The sequence below is a fragment of the Aristolochia californica genome, unplaced genomic scaffold, assembly GCF_029961685.1.
Source record: "Aristolochia californica isolate CCGP_79_NKW_82.1479 unplaced genomic scaffold, dmAriCali1.0.hap1 SCAF_14, whole genome shotgun sequence".
Taxonomy (NCBI): Eukaryota; Viridiplantae; Streptophyta; class Magnoliopsida; order Piperales; family Aristolochiaceae; genus Aristolochia; species Aristolochia californica.
Genome location: NW_027181815.1, coordinates 5,640,053 through 5,656,062, shown reverse-complemented (window position 1 = coordinate 5,656,062; position 16,010 = coordinate 5,640,053). Strand labels below are relative to the sequence as shown.

General features: G+C 37.9%; 1 protein-coding gene and 1 non-coding gene across 2 annotated transcripts; one reads left to right on the top strand and one right to left on the bottom strand.

Moving 5' to 3' along the window:
* Nucleotides 1-11: 11 nt before the first annotated feature.
* Nucleotides 12-6,879, bottom strand: LOC137950023 (ATP-dependent 6-phosphofructokinase 6-like). The gene is made up of 14 exons (XM_068796363.1): nt 6,269-6,879; nt 5,569-5,615; nt 4,738-4,777; nt 4,462-4,524; nt 4,241-4,378; nt 3,906-4,064; nt 3,718-3,771; nt 3,394-3,462; nt 3,133-3,262; nt 2,755-2,795; nt 2,315-2,539; nt 2,182-2,230; nt 1,947-2,101; nt 12-564 (listed from the first exon to the last, which is right to left on the bottom strand). The coding sequence occupies exons 1-14, from the start codon at nt 6,368-6,370 to the stop codon at nt 349-351; spliced, it is 1,488 nt and encodes a 495-aa protein (XP_068652464.1). The 5' UTR covers nt 6,371-6,879; the 3' UTR covers nt 12-348.
* Nucleotides 6,880-14,799: 7,920 nt separating this feature from the next.
* TRNAL-UAG (transfer RNA leucine (anticodon UAG)) lies at nt 14,800-14,879 on the top strand. The gene has a single exon. It is a non-coding gene; the product is annotated as a tRNA-Leu (tRNA).
* Nucleotides 14,880-16,010: the final 1,131 nt, after the last annotated feature.

Genomic DNA, 16,010 nt, shown 5'->3' with positions numbered 1-16,010 from the left:
AACGCTGTTCCTTTTGCAAGATCAGATCATTGAAAACGCAAGTTTAAGCCTTTACAAGGTTGATGGTCCTCCTAGCCAATGAAAGACTTGTTGCTGGAGATTAAACCTCCGGATGCTTACTGCTCATTGTTAACAAGAAGTCTTCATGAACGAAAACTTTCGACGTCGCATGTCACTAGGTTGTCATACAGAGTGCTCGCAGGCTTTATTTCTGCCTCCATACTCCACCAAATGAAGGGTAATGAAGCCAGTTTTGTGATGACTGGCTGCTGCATAAACAATTATACTAGTTCTAAAGCATAATTTAACTTCTGTAAATTGCTACATGTAAATACACTCATCCTCTCTTCAAAGTTTGTTATAAACGGTATTCTCATCTGTCACCACCGTTTCTGCATCCTTAGCACCATATCCTTCTAATAACTGTGTGTGCGACTCTTCATTCAATTTCTTCTCTTCCGCCAAATCTTTGGAACTTAAGAAACTGGGTTGATTGGTTGAAGCAAGCAGCCTGGCCCACATCCTGTCCGTTATTACTACCTTGTTTTGTGCTTCCGTTACACACTGCATCACACACAACAGAAAGTGGCACAGTCAGTACGTCGAAGGCAAATAATTGATTGAGAAAATGCAAATATGGCGCACGTTGAATTTTCTAAGGTATGCAATTTATCAGGAACATGTAGATATTTTGCAGGCTGAACTTGTTTCCACTTGCATTCAGAGAAAAAAACTAAAAGCCTCCTTTTAATCAACACCTAAAACCAAAAAGATATGTTGAAGATAACATAAAACAACATTAGCATTCAACAACCAAAAAACAATCTGAATCTATAGCAGTGAGAACATGGCTTCCTCAGTAAGACTACTAGCTCGTTAGAGGCTGTGAAACCTGAGGGCTGTTTGTTTGTTACATCTAGAACCAAAAAGGTAGTCAATCAATTCTGCTTTGCAGTTTCAAGTTTCTGAGCAATCAAAGAGGCAAATCCAAAAAAACATAAGACTTTGTCTGCTGTATCCGACTGAGCAATCTAAAGTATTGTTTTCAATGACTTATAGCACAAAATAGCCAACTAGCTAAGCAAAACATCAAACTGTGCTGTTTTAGGTTTGAGATTATCAATCAGTTCTGCAATCAGGAACCAAATCAGTGGTAGAATATATACAAAAAAACACATAGATAAGGTGTGGGATCATTTGTTTCAACTATGAATTATATGAGTCTAGTATCAAGTCCTAGATGTTTCTTCCCGCAGCTATTAGTGATAATTTTTTAAAAAGCTCCTTACATAAAAGATTACAAGTAGATTAGACTAATTTGCAAGGCACATATGATCATCCGTTGGAAGATTTTCTTGATACCAGGAAGAGAGAGGATAATGAAGTCAGCAAGTTCCATATAGACGATGTTATCTAAGAAGTCCCTTGCCACTTTTCCACGACAAGTGAGATTTTTTCAGAAGACCTGTCAAACAAAAACTCCCTTCCTAGGATAAGAAAAGCAGAAATGCCCCTGGATTAACCCTCAGATTCACTCTTCCTGAAGTTTGAAATTATTTTATTTGAAAAGCCATTGAAATTATAATATATATTACAAATTTAAAAGGACAACCAATAAATATATGGAATTTTTAGAATTTTCTTAAGTGATCAAAACAATGCAACCTGTTAAGATCTTCCACTAATCAACATCGATGCTGATATTAAAGAAATTTGGAAAAATCTGAAAAATAAGGATTTGATGGAAAAATTCAGGTGCTAAGAAAGTTTTTATGTGGATTAATAATTAATGAAAACATGGATCTGGCTTTTTTCCAAATATTCTACTAAAAGAGTGGGTAGTCTGATGCAAGGCAGCTAGTGAACACTCCAGAATTTTATGCTAATCACTAACAATCACCATTGACTTACTTTAGGAGCATTTATAAGTTGCATACAAAACTTACACAGAATGGTATATAAGCATGTCTTCCATTAACAGGACCCACGGTGAAGCCAGTGTATCCAGCCATTGCACCATGAATTGCACTGTGAGCTAGAAGTGTGCAGTAGACATTATCTGAAGCATTACTTGGAATGGCACGAATCATGTATGTAGGATCTGCAACAACAACACATTCAATGGTGACCTCTGGGAGGGGGGGAGGGGAGGGGATAGAGAGAGAGAGAGAGAAGCTTCACCAATATACTTCAGGTTTATCACCATTTTCTGCTTTTTTGTGAAATGTTCCTGAAACAACACCAAAAAAGAGATTTTTTATTCTGTTTTGAAAACCTAACTGCCACAATAAAGCTTTTGATTAACAAATACTACCTTTATTTTATCAGATAGCCAATGTCCAACATCATTAAGTTGCTTGTTTCCTGATGCATCCTGATTACCCATTGATCGCATGCTTTCATCAATTAAGTCTTGCCCTGCACCTTCAGCCACAACTATAACCATGTGCCCATTTTCCTTAAGCCGTTTTTCTATATAGTCAAATAGTCCACCTTTCCCTTCAAGATAGAAAGGCGATTCTGGAATCAAGCAGCAGTCCTGAATGAAGCCAACGGTAAGATCAATTATAATCTCAGAGGTTAAAATTGAAGTACAAGATTCAAAATATAGAATGTACAACAACAGACCAGGATAATGAAAGAGGAATACCCGAATTAGATTACCACTATTTAGTATGAACTTCAAGAATGGGAGATGGGTTGTAGGATGAGAATATATTTTCAACCAAAAACAAAAAGAAGAAAGGGGTATACCACATCTCGGCTTGCAAGGGTGGCATACATTGCAATGAACCCTGTAGGACAAAACCCCAACTAAATAACTTCCTTTAAAAAAAAACTACTAACGTAGATACCATCATCAGAAGCAAGAGGAATATTTACATTATAAACCAACGAGAAAAATGTTTCAGAAAGCATCTTAATAAATGCACCATCAGTCAACGAAATAAAAAGTACAAACAGAATATATCAAAGTCCTAGAACTGTTTGGCATTACTTTAACATTTTTTACCAAGAGACTAGTGCCCAGATGTTCAAGGCAGAACTGGACATTGGAGAACAGAATGACAATGCAATTTGATGCAGACAATTTCTAGCTTCAGAATTGCACCCAAGTCATTGCACCCTTACCACTATAGCGACCCATCAGTTTCACAAGGCCAACACCATTTTCTATACTTTCTGCTTCAACATGAGCTGCATTAATGGCACGTTGAGCCTCTTCCACAGCAGTGTCAAAACCAAAGGATTTGTCAATAACCTGATTTAGCATAAGGTAGTGAAAAATAGTCTCACCATCAATGCAAAGTACAAAAACAGACCATAAAACACTAACAGGCACAACTGATCATCATAAAGAAAATCAAGTGAAGCTTAAATCAAGACACATACTGCAATGTCATTATCAATCGTCTTAGGGATCCCGGCAACTACAACTTTGAGACCACGCCTTCGAATTTCCTGCATTTCATACAACTTGAACTCTAGAAAAGCTTAAAAAATCTTTGACTAGAGTTTTTTTTTCCAAGTGTTGTCCTTGTCATATCTCAACAAGTGAAATGCTCCATCTTACCTCAAGAACCAGACAAATGTACCTTAATGCATGTACAGAGAGAGAGAGAGAGAGAGAGCAATGCTTCTCCATCAAGAGCAGCACCTACATAATATTGTTACAGTTGCAGCTGGCAAATTTCTCATCTAGTCAGTAATAATTACCTCAAAAATTACGGATGCTCCTTTTTGAGTTCCATCACCTCCTAATATGTAGACCTGAAAGGGACAGAGATCAGAAAATTGTAAGTCAGTACAGCAACCATGACAAAAACTAGTAAAGGTTGAATCATTAGGCGCCTAAAGATTTGTTAAATAAATAACATAATGATAGTTCCAAGCCTAGTAAATACCTGGTTAATGCCCCGGTCTTGAATGCTGTCAACTATCTTTGAGGTGTCATGACCTCCTCGTGATGTGCCTAGGATGGTTCCACCACGCTTATGAATGTCACTGACAACCTTGGGTGTCAAAGGGATGGTGTTGCGAGCATAGAAACCCCTATATCCTCCCTAAGAATGCAAGTAACCACCATCAGTTGATGTGACCACAAAGACATCCATTGCAAATATTCAAAACTCAAACAAACCAATAAACATAAGCTACAAGAGCAATGGAAAATGGAGCTTTAGTTCATCTTAGTAAATAGCATCATGTAAAATGAACCTGGATAGTAATAAGCACTCACGTCTATCCCAAGAATTCTACGAACACCATACATGTGGTGCAAGCCACATACAAGTTCTCTGATCACTGTGTTAAGTCCAGGACAAAGACCACCGCATGTCACAATGCATGCATGCACTTCATCTGACTCAAAATACACCTGAATAAATAGTAAGGAATGTATATGAGTCATGTCCATCAGATAGTTCCAGCACTCATAAGATATGGATTGATCAAATTCACCTTCTGACGAGGCCCAGCACGTCGAAAGTGTGTTCCTCTAGGACTACTCTTGTGAACAACGATCTAAAACCAAGGACAAGTGAGAAAAATCTCCCAGTTTCTTATTTTGTCAACAAAATATAACATTAAAATTTTCAACTAAAGAATTTTAAACCTTTTCAATGGAAAAGAGCCATCCAAACATTAAACAAGAAAAGCATATCAGCAGAAGTTATATGCATAAATACAACAAATTGACATAGTTGACAAAAAATAAGGAAGTGTGATAGTACACACCTTCTGAGCGACTGTGTCATCAGTATTAACAAAATACTGCCTGCAAATAAAGAAGTTGTTAAGTGGGAAAAAGTCGTACATTCAAAAATGAGAAAAAAATTTAATGGGTCATAAGGTTGAAAAATAGACCTCCTAAGTGGCTACTCATTTTGGGATGGAACCGAACTCAACCCAAAAATTCAACATGGTATCAGAGCCAGATTCTCATACATGGGCCTCTATGTAATGCCACAAAAAAGGGCTTACACATGAGAGGGAGTATTAAAAAATAGTCTCACATAGATTAGTGAGTACAAAGACTTTGAGTTTATTAGTTGGGAAAGAGGCTTCCTAAATTAGCTAGTCATTTGCGGATGGGCCTTGGACCAACTTCACATGGTATTAGACCAGGTTGTGTAGGGGGGCTAAGACCCAGTTTGTGTTCCCCAAGTTATGTACATGTTATGGGCTCCATAGGGTAGGAGCATGTGTGTTGTGGATTTCATAAGGTGGGAGCCTGTGTGCCGTTAGAGGGTTTGTGTCCACATCTCAGGCTCGTTATGTGTAAGCTTGGATGTGAGGAGTGTTAAGTGGGAAAAAGTCGTACATTCAAAAATGAGAAAAAAAATTAATGGGTTATATGGTTGAGAAATAGAACTCCTAGATAGATAGTCATTTTTTGGGATGGAACCGAACTCAACCCAAAATTCCAATAGAAGCATTTATTGTTCATTTCTAAGGTTAATTGACGAGATCAGGAACTATCAGTTGGAAAACCTATAAAGGGAAAAAAGTATAAAAATGCACTATTAATTGAATTTTTACCAAAAGATTTAAAGTAAATGAACTTACTTCACAACTGAGTATGCTGGATTGTTTTGCAAAGGATTTAGATATGTCTGCAGAATTTGAAAAGTTAACAAGTTACAAGCAATGAAAGGAAGTTTTGCTCCAAATTCAAAAGTTTGACCTTATATTTCCCAGGAAAGACAGTAAGTTAACAAATTCAAACAAACCAGTAGCGAGTGTGACAAGTGCAGTGGATATAAGAAGACAACGAACAGCTTGAAATAAGCATGTGAACTATCAAATTGACTATGATGCTATCATTATCCTTCTCCAGTACCGCAATTCTACAAGGTTAATTTTTGGAGATTGTTCAACAACAACAAAAAAAAAATCAGACCATATAAACAAGAAGCTGGCTCAATTTTCAATCAGAAGGCTTTAATCCTAACATCCGATATAAATATTCGAGTATCGTCATTATTACTATTATTGTTATTGGTATCGTTATCGTTAATTTACTTGTGTAAAAAACAAATACACATCACTAGTTAATATTTAAAAAACGCCATCCTCGATTGTTGCTGATTCCAGTGAACATCGAAAAGTGAGGGGACCAGAAAAACCGTCTAGGAGAAGAATTGAAGTTCAACTAAGTTTGATTTGTACTCTTTAAGAGGTTAGTAAATCAGCCAGTACAGCATAGCGACAACTACTACTTATAAAAACGTCAAGATCACGCATAAGCACGAGCACAGCAACTCACTGGCAGATCGGGAATATAATCAGTCAAATGAGGCACGTCTTCAAGAACATATCCAGCTTCTCCATGAACGATCTTTGGATCAGAAATGGCAAAAGACCCCATGGCGTGGTTAGCACTACCGGTATAGTTACCGTTTTCCGCGTGAACCTGATTTTGAACAGTACTTCGAACGCCGATGTGACGACTGGAAGCAAAATTATAATCGGAATGAAAAAAAAAAGTCTAGGAGGCAAAGGAGCGCGATAAACAGACTCCGTCACAGCTGGAGGAAGAAAAACTGGAAGCTTCGAGAAGAACGATTGGAGCCTGTGGAGATGAAGGCAACATGTTTATATTTAGAGAGATGACGGAGGCGTCGACCGCAAAAATAAATGGTAGACCAAGCTCGTAAAAAGACGGAAAAATCAAGCAGCAGCCGTCTGGTTTTGCGAACGACGGAAGGGCGAAGGAGGGAGTAAGAGAGGGAGGGGACGGGAGAGTGGACTGGTTGAAACTCGAAACTGGTAATGAAAAAAATGAATTAGTTATCAAAAAAAATTGGACGAGCTACAAGCTTGCGCTTGCGGTTACCAAGCAAGCCCTTTGGACGTGGGGAAGCAGCGACCCAGGACACCCTCCTGTTACAAAGTCTATACGGACAGACGCTGGAAATGGACGCGGTATAAAACGTCCACTTGATCTTATCTGTATCGTTTTCTTGTCGTAATCAAGCTTTAGAAGACACGTATCCGTTTTTCAGAACCATGTTATTACCTTGTAGTATCACCTGATTTTATCCCGTAGAGAGATCAGACTAGCTTTAGCTACCCTCCACCGTATGCTGACAGGTGTTTCCCTAAGACATTTTCCTAATTTCAGTATTCTAAAGCTGTTGAGATGACTTGGCAGTAACACGTGGCAAAACCGAATCGTCAGCGCGAACTTTCTACAACCTTCTGGACCTCGGGCTTCAAAATAGACCCGTAAAATAAAAGGAATCTGGGAAAGCGGACATAAACTTCTAGAAACAAAGCGCAGTATCAATTCAAGCGATACGGATCCCTTTCTCTTTTCTCGTTTTTTGACCGCGTGATGGCATAACCGATGCCGCCGCTGGTTTAATTTTCGCTCCGCGGTTTCCCGTACACACAGAATCGGAAAAGGACACGGCCAAGATTCTGATCGGCGGTCCCTACGGTCGGAACCGATAAATGGTTAAGATCAGAAGCGGGTGAGAAGGTCCAGGCGTCCCAAACTTGAAGATCATCTTATTTCTTTTCCCATTCATTATCTTAATACCAAGAACTCGTAAATAAATTTAACGGGACTCTTTTTCATTATACATGAACAGGTCCCTGAAAGTGAAAAAAATCTATTGGTATAGATGCAAATTTGGCTAGAATTGGGGTTTATATTCTATGAGCTAATGTAACCCCTTGAAAATTTATATTCAGGAAAAATTAGAAGTATTTTTTTCTGGATACATATTTTAAATGTGCTGAATTTATAGAACATATAAATACTTCATTGACCTCGTCAATTTTTTATAATCAGAATACATGAACCTCTATTTATAATAGAAGAAATTAGTAAAATCCAATTATAATAAAACTAATTTTGCCCCAATTATACCCAAACTCAATATAGATAAAAGACAAATATAACTCAAACTAGAACTCTTCTAAAACGTGACCATAAGATAAAGATACATTTATGAGTCATTCTTGATATTTTAATTTATATGATAAAGATTACACCTAAACTCTAACATTGATAAACTCTAACATAATTAAATAATTCAATATAGATAAAAGGACAAATATAACTCAAACAAGAACTTTTCTAAGACGTGACCATAAGATAAAAATAAATTTGTGAGTCCTTATTTATCTTTTAACTTAGGGGGGGTTAGTCCACAATGAAGTGGAATGAATTACCCCCGCATTACTTAGTTCATCCCATTTATGGTATTAGTCTAGAATGACTTGAATTGAAGTGAGATAACACCATTTCATTCGCTCAGGCAAAAACGGGGGAAAACTGTTTCCTACCTATTTTGCAAATCATCTACTTTCCACGCGCGACGCGCGTTGCTTCTTCCCCTCCCCCTTCTCGTCAGCCTCTCCAGACGCAGAGCCCCCTCGGCCTCCCTCTCTTCCCCCCCCCCCCCCTCCGCGATTTTTTTTCTTCCCTTTGCCCCCACCCCCGTCGGTCGTCCTCCCTCTGTCCCCACCTCCGTCGCAGAGCACGGGAGGCTCTGTAGCAGAGCCCCTCGGCTTCCCTCTCTTTCCCCCCCCCTTCGGCCTTCCTTCCTCCCTCTCTCGACCTTCGTTGCAGAGCACGGGAGGCCAGAGCCCCTCGGCCTCCCTCTCTTTCCGCCTCTCCCCCCCCCCGTCGGCCTTCCTTCCTCCCTCTCTCGACCTCCGTCGCAGAGCACGGGAGGCCAGAGCCCCTCGGCCTCCCTATTTTCTCCCTCTCAGCCCACCGTCGGAGCATCACCGTTGCCCGCTGCCATCGCCGTTACCAAGATCGCCGCAGAGGAAGACAAAGACGATATTTAATTTTTCCTAAGGAAAAATTAATCATCGTCGGTTTAATTATCCAATTAATTAAACCATTAGTTTTTATTTTTTGTTAATATATTATTAAATAATAATATTTAAAATGTATATTATGTTATTGATAAATTAATATATTTATTTATTTTATTAAAATAATGAGTTTTAATGTTAAACTATATCTTATGTTATTACAGAATAATTTATTTATTTATTATATTCACTTATGTTATTTTTAATTTTATTTATTTATTTTAAATAATTTATTCTAGTCACACGTAATTAGTATATTAATTTATAATAAACTGTAATCATTAATTGGTTTAATTATCCAATTGTTATAATTAATTAAACCATAATTGTTGTTTTAATTTATAATAAATTATAATCATTAAGCAATATAATATAAATTTTCATTAATTAGGATATTAATATATTCTAATACTACACGTTAAATCACTTATAAGTGTAGTAACCACGTTTATTTTTGTTAATTATATGTTTAGGTATATGTTCTATTTAAGTATATTATAAAATGTTACTTATTCTATTTTTTATATCATATTTTTCATTTAGGGGCACTAACACTGGAATCTGTTTTCCAGCCACTTGAACTCGTCTATACTAACACCCAAACATGAATTGAAGCGGAAGCAATTCATCTCACTTCAATTCAATTTTTCACTTCATTCCCACTTCATTGTGGACTAACCCCCCCTTATGTGATAAGGATGTCAGTTCATGGTAACCTTGGTGGGTTCTGCTTCTTATGGGATTGGGCCCATCTTGTGGGCCTTCCTTGGTCGTTAGAGCTTATCTTCCAACAAAATGAACATTTTTCAAAGAAAAAAATAAAAATAATAATCAATCTTAGTAAAATAAATTATCAAATACAAAATTCTTTTGTTTAAAGTATTAGTCAAATACTTATTCAAAAAACATAACTTTAAATACTTATTACCATAACTCTTCTTGTCATAGAATATGTGAATTGTGTTATCAATACCCATAATGGAATAAACTGACTTTCTAATCCAAACAACTTTAAATATTGTCAATGTAAATGCATTACTTAGATTGTGCAATTGTTGTTTTCTTCCTCTTCCAGGATACCAAGTAAGGCCCAAATAAGACACGCAACTAAAAATAAACAACTATCTGCAGGAGCAGTTTATGACATAAACCTTTTAGTTATAAAAATAATTAACAATTGACAACAGGGTAACGAATCACTGACATGCGAACTTGCTTGAGTATGTGCCATATCCAAAAACTGAAATAACTAAGATTGTACTTTTTTGTTTTGATTGCTTTGCGAGTATATTTTAATTTTTATGTTTGCAATGTCTTAGAACATGAATAAACAAAAAAAAAAAAAAGAGAAGATAAAACCAAAGACACCTGCACTTTCCATTGTCGATGCTAAAGAAAATTTCGGGATCCAGGGAAGGTAGTAGCCGGACGAGGATTATTTGGAAATTGACGGAGGCGACTATGAGGGGGCAATCAACGGCACCACTGGCCAAGGAGGCTGTAATGAAAAGCAAGTGATCGACAGGATTCGGGAGATGGCGCTCTGATCTACGGAAGCCACGTCGAAAGCGGACTGATCCAGGTACGGGTTCTCCCTGCCGAATCTCTAGTGCTCTTTCGCATCAATGCTTCAACAAAACTACCTGTCAGTTTCATTTCCCGTTTAGCGACATATCACAACAGCTCAAGCCTCAGCTTCAACAGACCATCTATGGAGTCATAAGCATTATTAAAACTGGTTAGATTCTGAAGCATGAAGTTGTGTCCTCAATATATGCAAGAGGCTTGTTCGGACGCTGAACTGTCTTAACTAAAACAACACAACGGAAAAGATATATCAATTCCCCGTTTCAAAACATCAAGCCAAGCTGTTAACCTTTGCCAGGGGAAGCTGTTGCCAAGGCAATGCCTATAAAAAATTCATCTTCTACAGCAGCACTTGTCGCTGTAAGTCTCATAATCTCATTTGGCCCTTCCGCAACCCAACTGAAACACAAAGTAGCTAGGATAAGAAAGAAGATAAGCAGATGAAAGATATGAGAATTCCTCGAAAGTAGATGTGATAAATAAAAGCAAAATGCAAGTCATAATCGAAATATATATGCAGCATGGTGAGAAATGAGGGGAAAAGAGTCGTTTCTACTCATTGGGTTTCGAAGATGAATATTTTTAAAATATAAAATTTGATTTTTGAGTCCATCGAACTGTAAAAAATATGTGAAAATATCAGAGAGCGACTCTGATGCTTCAAGACCATGCATGCGGAGGAACCCCTACCTCGATCATTCTGATTTTGGCATGGCTTCCGTGGATCGGAGCAGGATCTCGCGAACCCCTTCGATCACTCATTTTCAGTCACAACCTCCTCAGGAGTGGCGCCGCCAACCGCCCCCTCTCAGTCGTCTCCGTCACCTTCCAGAAAACCCCCGTCTACCAGCCTCTTTCCAAGTATCACGATCTGGGAAGAGAGGATCCAAAGAGGAGCGCTAGATCCCTCCTCTCTTCCCGGTTTATTTAGCACCGACGATCCCCTATGTGCTCTTCGGCTCCAATTTCACGAGGTCTGCCACCGCTTTCTTTCCTCACCCGTTCCGTTCTTCTCGAGATGATAGTGGGACGGGAGAGATGGGTCATCTTATACGGAAGAATCGAGACTGGAGGAGCCCAGGTGGCGGAGGAAATGCCCTGCAGCCTCAATCGCTTCGCACGTTTTTTCTAAAAACTGATTTTTGTTACGATAAAAACAAAACGGATGGTAGTAGTAGAGTTAAATGAGTAACGTGATACGACCTAACTCTCAACACGTAGAGAAGGAATGCAAGCCATAGGTGTCGAGGGAAACGCCCGACTGCGGGGCACATTTGCCTGCTCTAAGGTATGGTGTAGAACAAGGTTGAAAAACGAAAAATTAGGGGTTATTGAGTGGGATTGTGATTCTTAAACCGTGTTGCCAGCCCTAGTCTTGGTTCAAGTATTATGGGGGGGTAAGAGGGTGTGTGTGCAATTAACATAGGAAAAAGAAACTAATGGACCTGGTTCGACTTCGGTCCTGTGTGGTTAAAGTTGTTTCTACATGGTTAAGAAAAGAGAGAATAAATCGGGTTTGCATGAGTATAAATGGTTTGGTTCGGTCTGGATCGCAAAAAGGGTGGGAAAGAGAAATTAAACCAAATCTGATAAGCGGGGAAAGGGTGGGGTCGGATCCTGTTGGTGAAACTGGACAGAAACACGAGTTTGTATCCAGTATCATTCGGCGGATTTTCACCCCGGATCAAAGCTTCGGATCCGGTTTTAGTCGTCGGACTAGGTACGGATTCACTCACCAGATCCGAAACCTGCGCCACTGTTAGACGATCGGAACCACGTATCGAGTCCACAGATGGGTCTGTTTTCCGGATCCCAGTTCCAGCAGACCAGTTTACGTGCTAAACTGAAAGAGGCACGCTGGCTCGTCTTCTGCCCGAAAACGCGGTGATTGAGCGCCTTCTTCCAGCGTTTATCGCCAAGATACGGGAAAATTGATCTAAAATCTTAATATTTAACGATAATTCTCAATATGATTTTTTTCACATTATACACGTCTCCAACAAGCAACAGAGCTTGTTTCAAGGGATTTCCACATTCAGCTTATCTGCAAGGAAGCCTCTCAAAGCGAGCGCAATTTGGGCTACACTTTGGATAAAGCCTCAGCTGCCATATTGATAATTTTTAGTGTAAGTTCATACTTCATGCAGATGAGAAATTATAACGGTACAGATGACCATCGGATAAAAAATGAAAGCCAAGCACATTAGAACACCACAAAGGAAATACTCTTGCCATCTTCCCACAAAAGAGCTTAACTGCACGTACACTGGCCACACTTAGAACAACAAAGACTTACAACAAATCCCCGGCAAAGATGGTGTCTGTTGGAATCTGTAATAGTAAATTCTAATTCAGAATTTACAACATGCTAGAATATTAGGATTGAAAACATAACTGGATCCATTCCGTGAATTTTCGTCTTCTGATGCAGAATTTACTGTGACGAACGATAAGAACGGATATTGATATTGTGGTCTTCCTCAACTAAATCGCCTTATTCCTCAATGGGACCTTCATCTCTCTTTCGGATGGGGAGAAGAAAAAACTGTGTGATTTAATATATCGGGGATCATAACCATGTTGTGTCTCTTTATATAGGGTTCCCATAATTCTCTATGGTATCTACTCAATTGGCTCATATCCATGGCCCATTCCTTAATGGGCTTAACAAAATTAGATCACTTAATTTCAACCCATTCCATTAATAATAGAAAATATAATTATATAATAAATATGTTACCCAAATTAGAATAGAAAATATGAATTTCCTAACAATCTCCCACTTGGGTTACATATCATTCCTGAAACAATTATATCATAATTCTTTAGGTGCGCATCTGTATACTATTAATAATGGAATCATCATATATATTAATAATGGAATTATCGCGACTTTCATCACATTACATTCGTGACTAAACCATGATGATCACCATACTAATACACTCAATGATATAGATCAAATATGGATGAGTAGCATAGAAATTATACGCAATGTGATATCAAACATGCATATTTTCAACTGGTCCTTCTTTAGTCTTTAGTGAGATCTTTCCATAGTCCTTAATGCAATGTTTACATTGCACATAGAAAAACACAAGCAAGTTTATAAATAAAATAATAAGCAATCAATTTTATGAAAAAAATCAAATAACTCAATATCTAAAGCAAACATATAGTACAAAAATGATTCCCACTAAACCAAGGTATTCTTAGAAATAACGCCCATATGAGTAGTGTGCTCATGAAAGACCTTGGGCGATAAACCCTTGGTTAATGGGTCTACTAGCATAGAGTCTGTCCCTATATGTTCTATAAAAATTTGCTTATTTTGAACTCTGTCCTTAACAACTAAAAACTTGATGTCAATAAACTTTGACTTTTTCGAGCTCCTATTGTTGTTGGAATAAAGTACCGCCGAATTATTGTTACAGTAAATCTTTAATGACCTGTCAATGCTATCTACCACTCGTAGCCCAGTGACAAAAATTCGCAACTATATTCTGTGGTTGGATGCTTCAAAACAAGTAATGAACTCCATAGTCATGGTTGAAGAAGCTATGAGAGTCTGCTTAGCAGACTTCTATGAGATAGCTCATTCACCCAACATAAAGATGTAGCCTGATGTAGAGCGTCTGCTATCTTGGCATCCGACAAAGTCGGAGTCAGAGAACCCAATGATCTCTAAACTGTCTGATCTCCGATAAGTAAACATGTAATATTTTGTTCTCCTCAAATAACGCATAATGAGTTTGGCTGCCTTCTAATATCGCATACCCGGATTACTCAAATACCTGCCCAGAATTCCTACTATAAATGGTATGTCGAGATGAGTGCAAACTTGAGAGTACATTAAACTCCCTACTACTGATGCATAGGGAATTTTTTGTATCTCTGTTCTTTCAAGATCATTTTTAGGGCACTGTTTGAGACTAAACTTGTCTCCTTTAGCGACGGGTGTGTCTCCTGGTTTACTATCTTTTATGGCGAATCTACTCAATACTTTATCAATATAGTTCTTTTGTGACAACCTGAGGATACTTTAAGAGCGATCTCCTATAACCTTTCAGCACCTTACATAACCTTTCAGCACCTTACATACGCAAGCACAACGCTGTGTGCCGCCAATGGCACCGGAAATAGCAGTACAACAAGCCTGATTGGCAACAAGGCTAAGGCATGGATCTAAAGAAGAACACTGACAGGGGAAATGATTTCTCTGCCATGAACGAGCGAATCAGGATGAGCGCTGTGGATGATCGCCAAACAACTGGAACAAGTAGCAAAGCTGCCAACGAAGAGTACATGTCATGTTTGAGGGTTGTACAGATAATTAAAATCAAGTAGCAATTGTTTGCTTCTTTCAAACAAGAAGACAGTTTGGCCGAGTGGTCTAAGGCGCCAGATTTAGGCTCTGGTCCGAAAGGGCGTGGGTTCAAATCCCACAGCTGTCATATTTTTTTTTTTTAGTCCTTAAATTATTTTGTATAACATAACCAATCAACTAACGCCGTAGTTGTTCGTTGGATTTTAATAATAAATAGGTAAATTTTGAAAACAGGGTATCTAGAAAGTTGCATGTTACAATGTAACTCTTCAAGTGAATCATATATTAAATGTATATAAAAAACGGAGAATTACGTTAAATTTCATACCCAATCAAATACCTTTCTTAGTTGCTTGCCATATTTTGAGTCTGAATTGTAAGATCAAAGTCCATAGTAATAATTGTTAGTATTTTTGCCATAGGCGTGAGGTAGAACACTTTTATTAGCCCGTTACAATTCACAAATAAATAATCTTTTTGGACATTTAATTTCATATTATCCACTCGATTTATTATGATAATTAGGGGTGGCACCAAACCAAATAGGCTCGCAAACTGTTCAAGCTAGACTCGAAAAAAACTCTAATCGGTTCAGTTTTTACTTGAGCTTGGCTCAAACTCAAACTTGAAATAAGGCTCGTTAAGTATAACAAGCCAAACATGAGATTTTCCAAGTTCGATTTGTTAACTCGTGAGTTGATTTGTTAGCATAGATTTTTTTTTTTACGAAAATATCATTTACTCTAATTGTTCTCGTCAATTCCCTCTTTAGTTGGTTGATAGTTGTTCTTATTTATATCAAACCTAAAAAAAGATCGATAGTTCAACCCTTTTAGGTCTTTCAACGTTTAATATTGTTATTTGTCAATAAAATAAATACTATTGATGGAAGTATTTGCTATTTCTTTTAAGTTTGTTAGGGTGATTATTATACATTAGTATGTTCTATTGTAAAGTTTAGGTTAGAGCTCAAACCCAGCTCGAACTCAAAGTCGGTTAAATTTTTTGAACTCTAAATCATTTCAATTTTAGGTTTAAGGCTAAGCTCGAGCTTGAGTATAAAGTATTCAAATCAAGCCAAAACTCGAATAATGCCCCCATAATGACAATTAAGAATGCCGAGGCTGGGGGCTTTGGAATTAACAATCTCTTTTTTATCTCAAGCATGGCAATAAAAAATTGGGTAACTCACGTAATTATACAAAATTGTTTTGGTAACTCACATAATTATCCTACCCAAGATAAAAATAGTTACCAA

What these genes read in the sequence shown, in the direction of transcription:
- LOC137950023 (XM_068796363.1), bottom strand. Translation starts at nt 6,370, where the DNA reads ATGGGGTCTTTTGCCATTTCTGATCCAAAGATCGTTCATGGAGAAGCT. An exon ending in CGATTGATAATGACATTGCA is followed by an intron (nt 3,263 to 3,393) that starts GTATGTGTCTTG and finishes ATGCTAAATCAG; the next exon opens with GTTATTGACAAATCCTTTGG. An exon ending in GGCTATCTGATAAAATAAAG is followed by an intron (nt 2,231 to 2,314) that starts GTAGTATTTGTT and finishes GTGTTGTTTCAG; the next exon opens with GAACATTTCACAAAAAAGCA.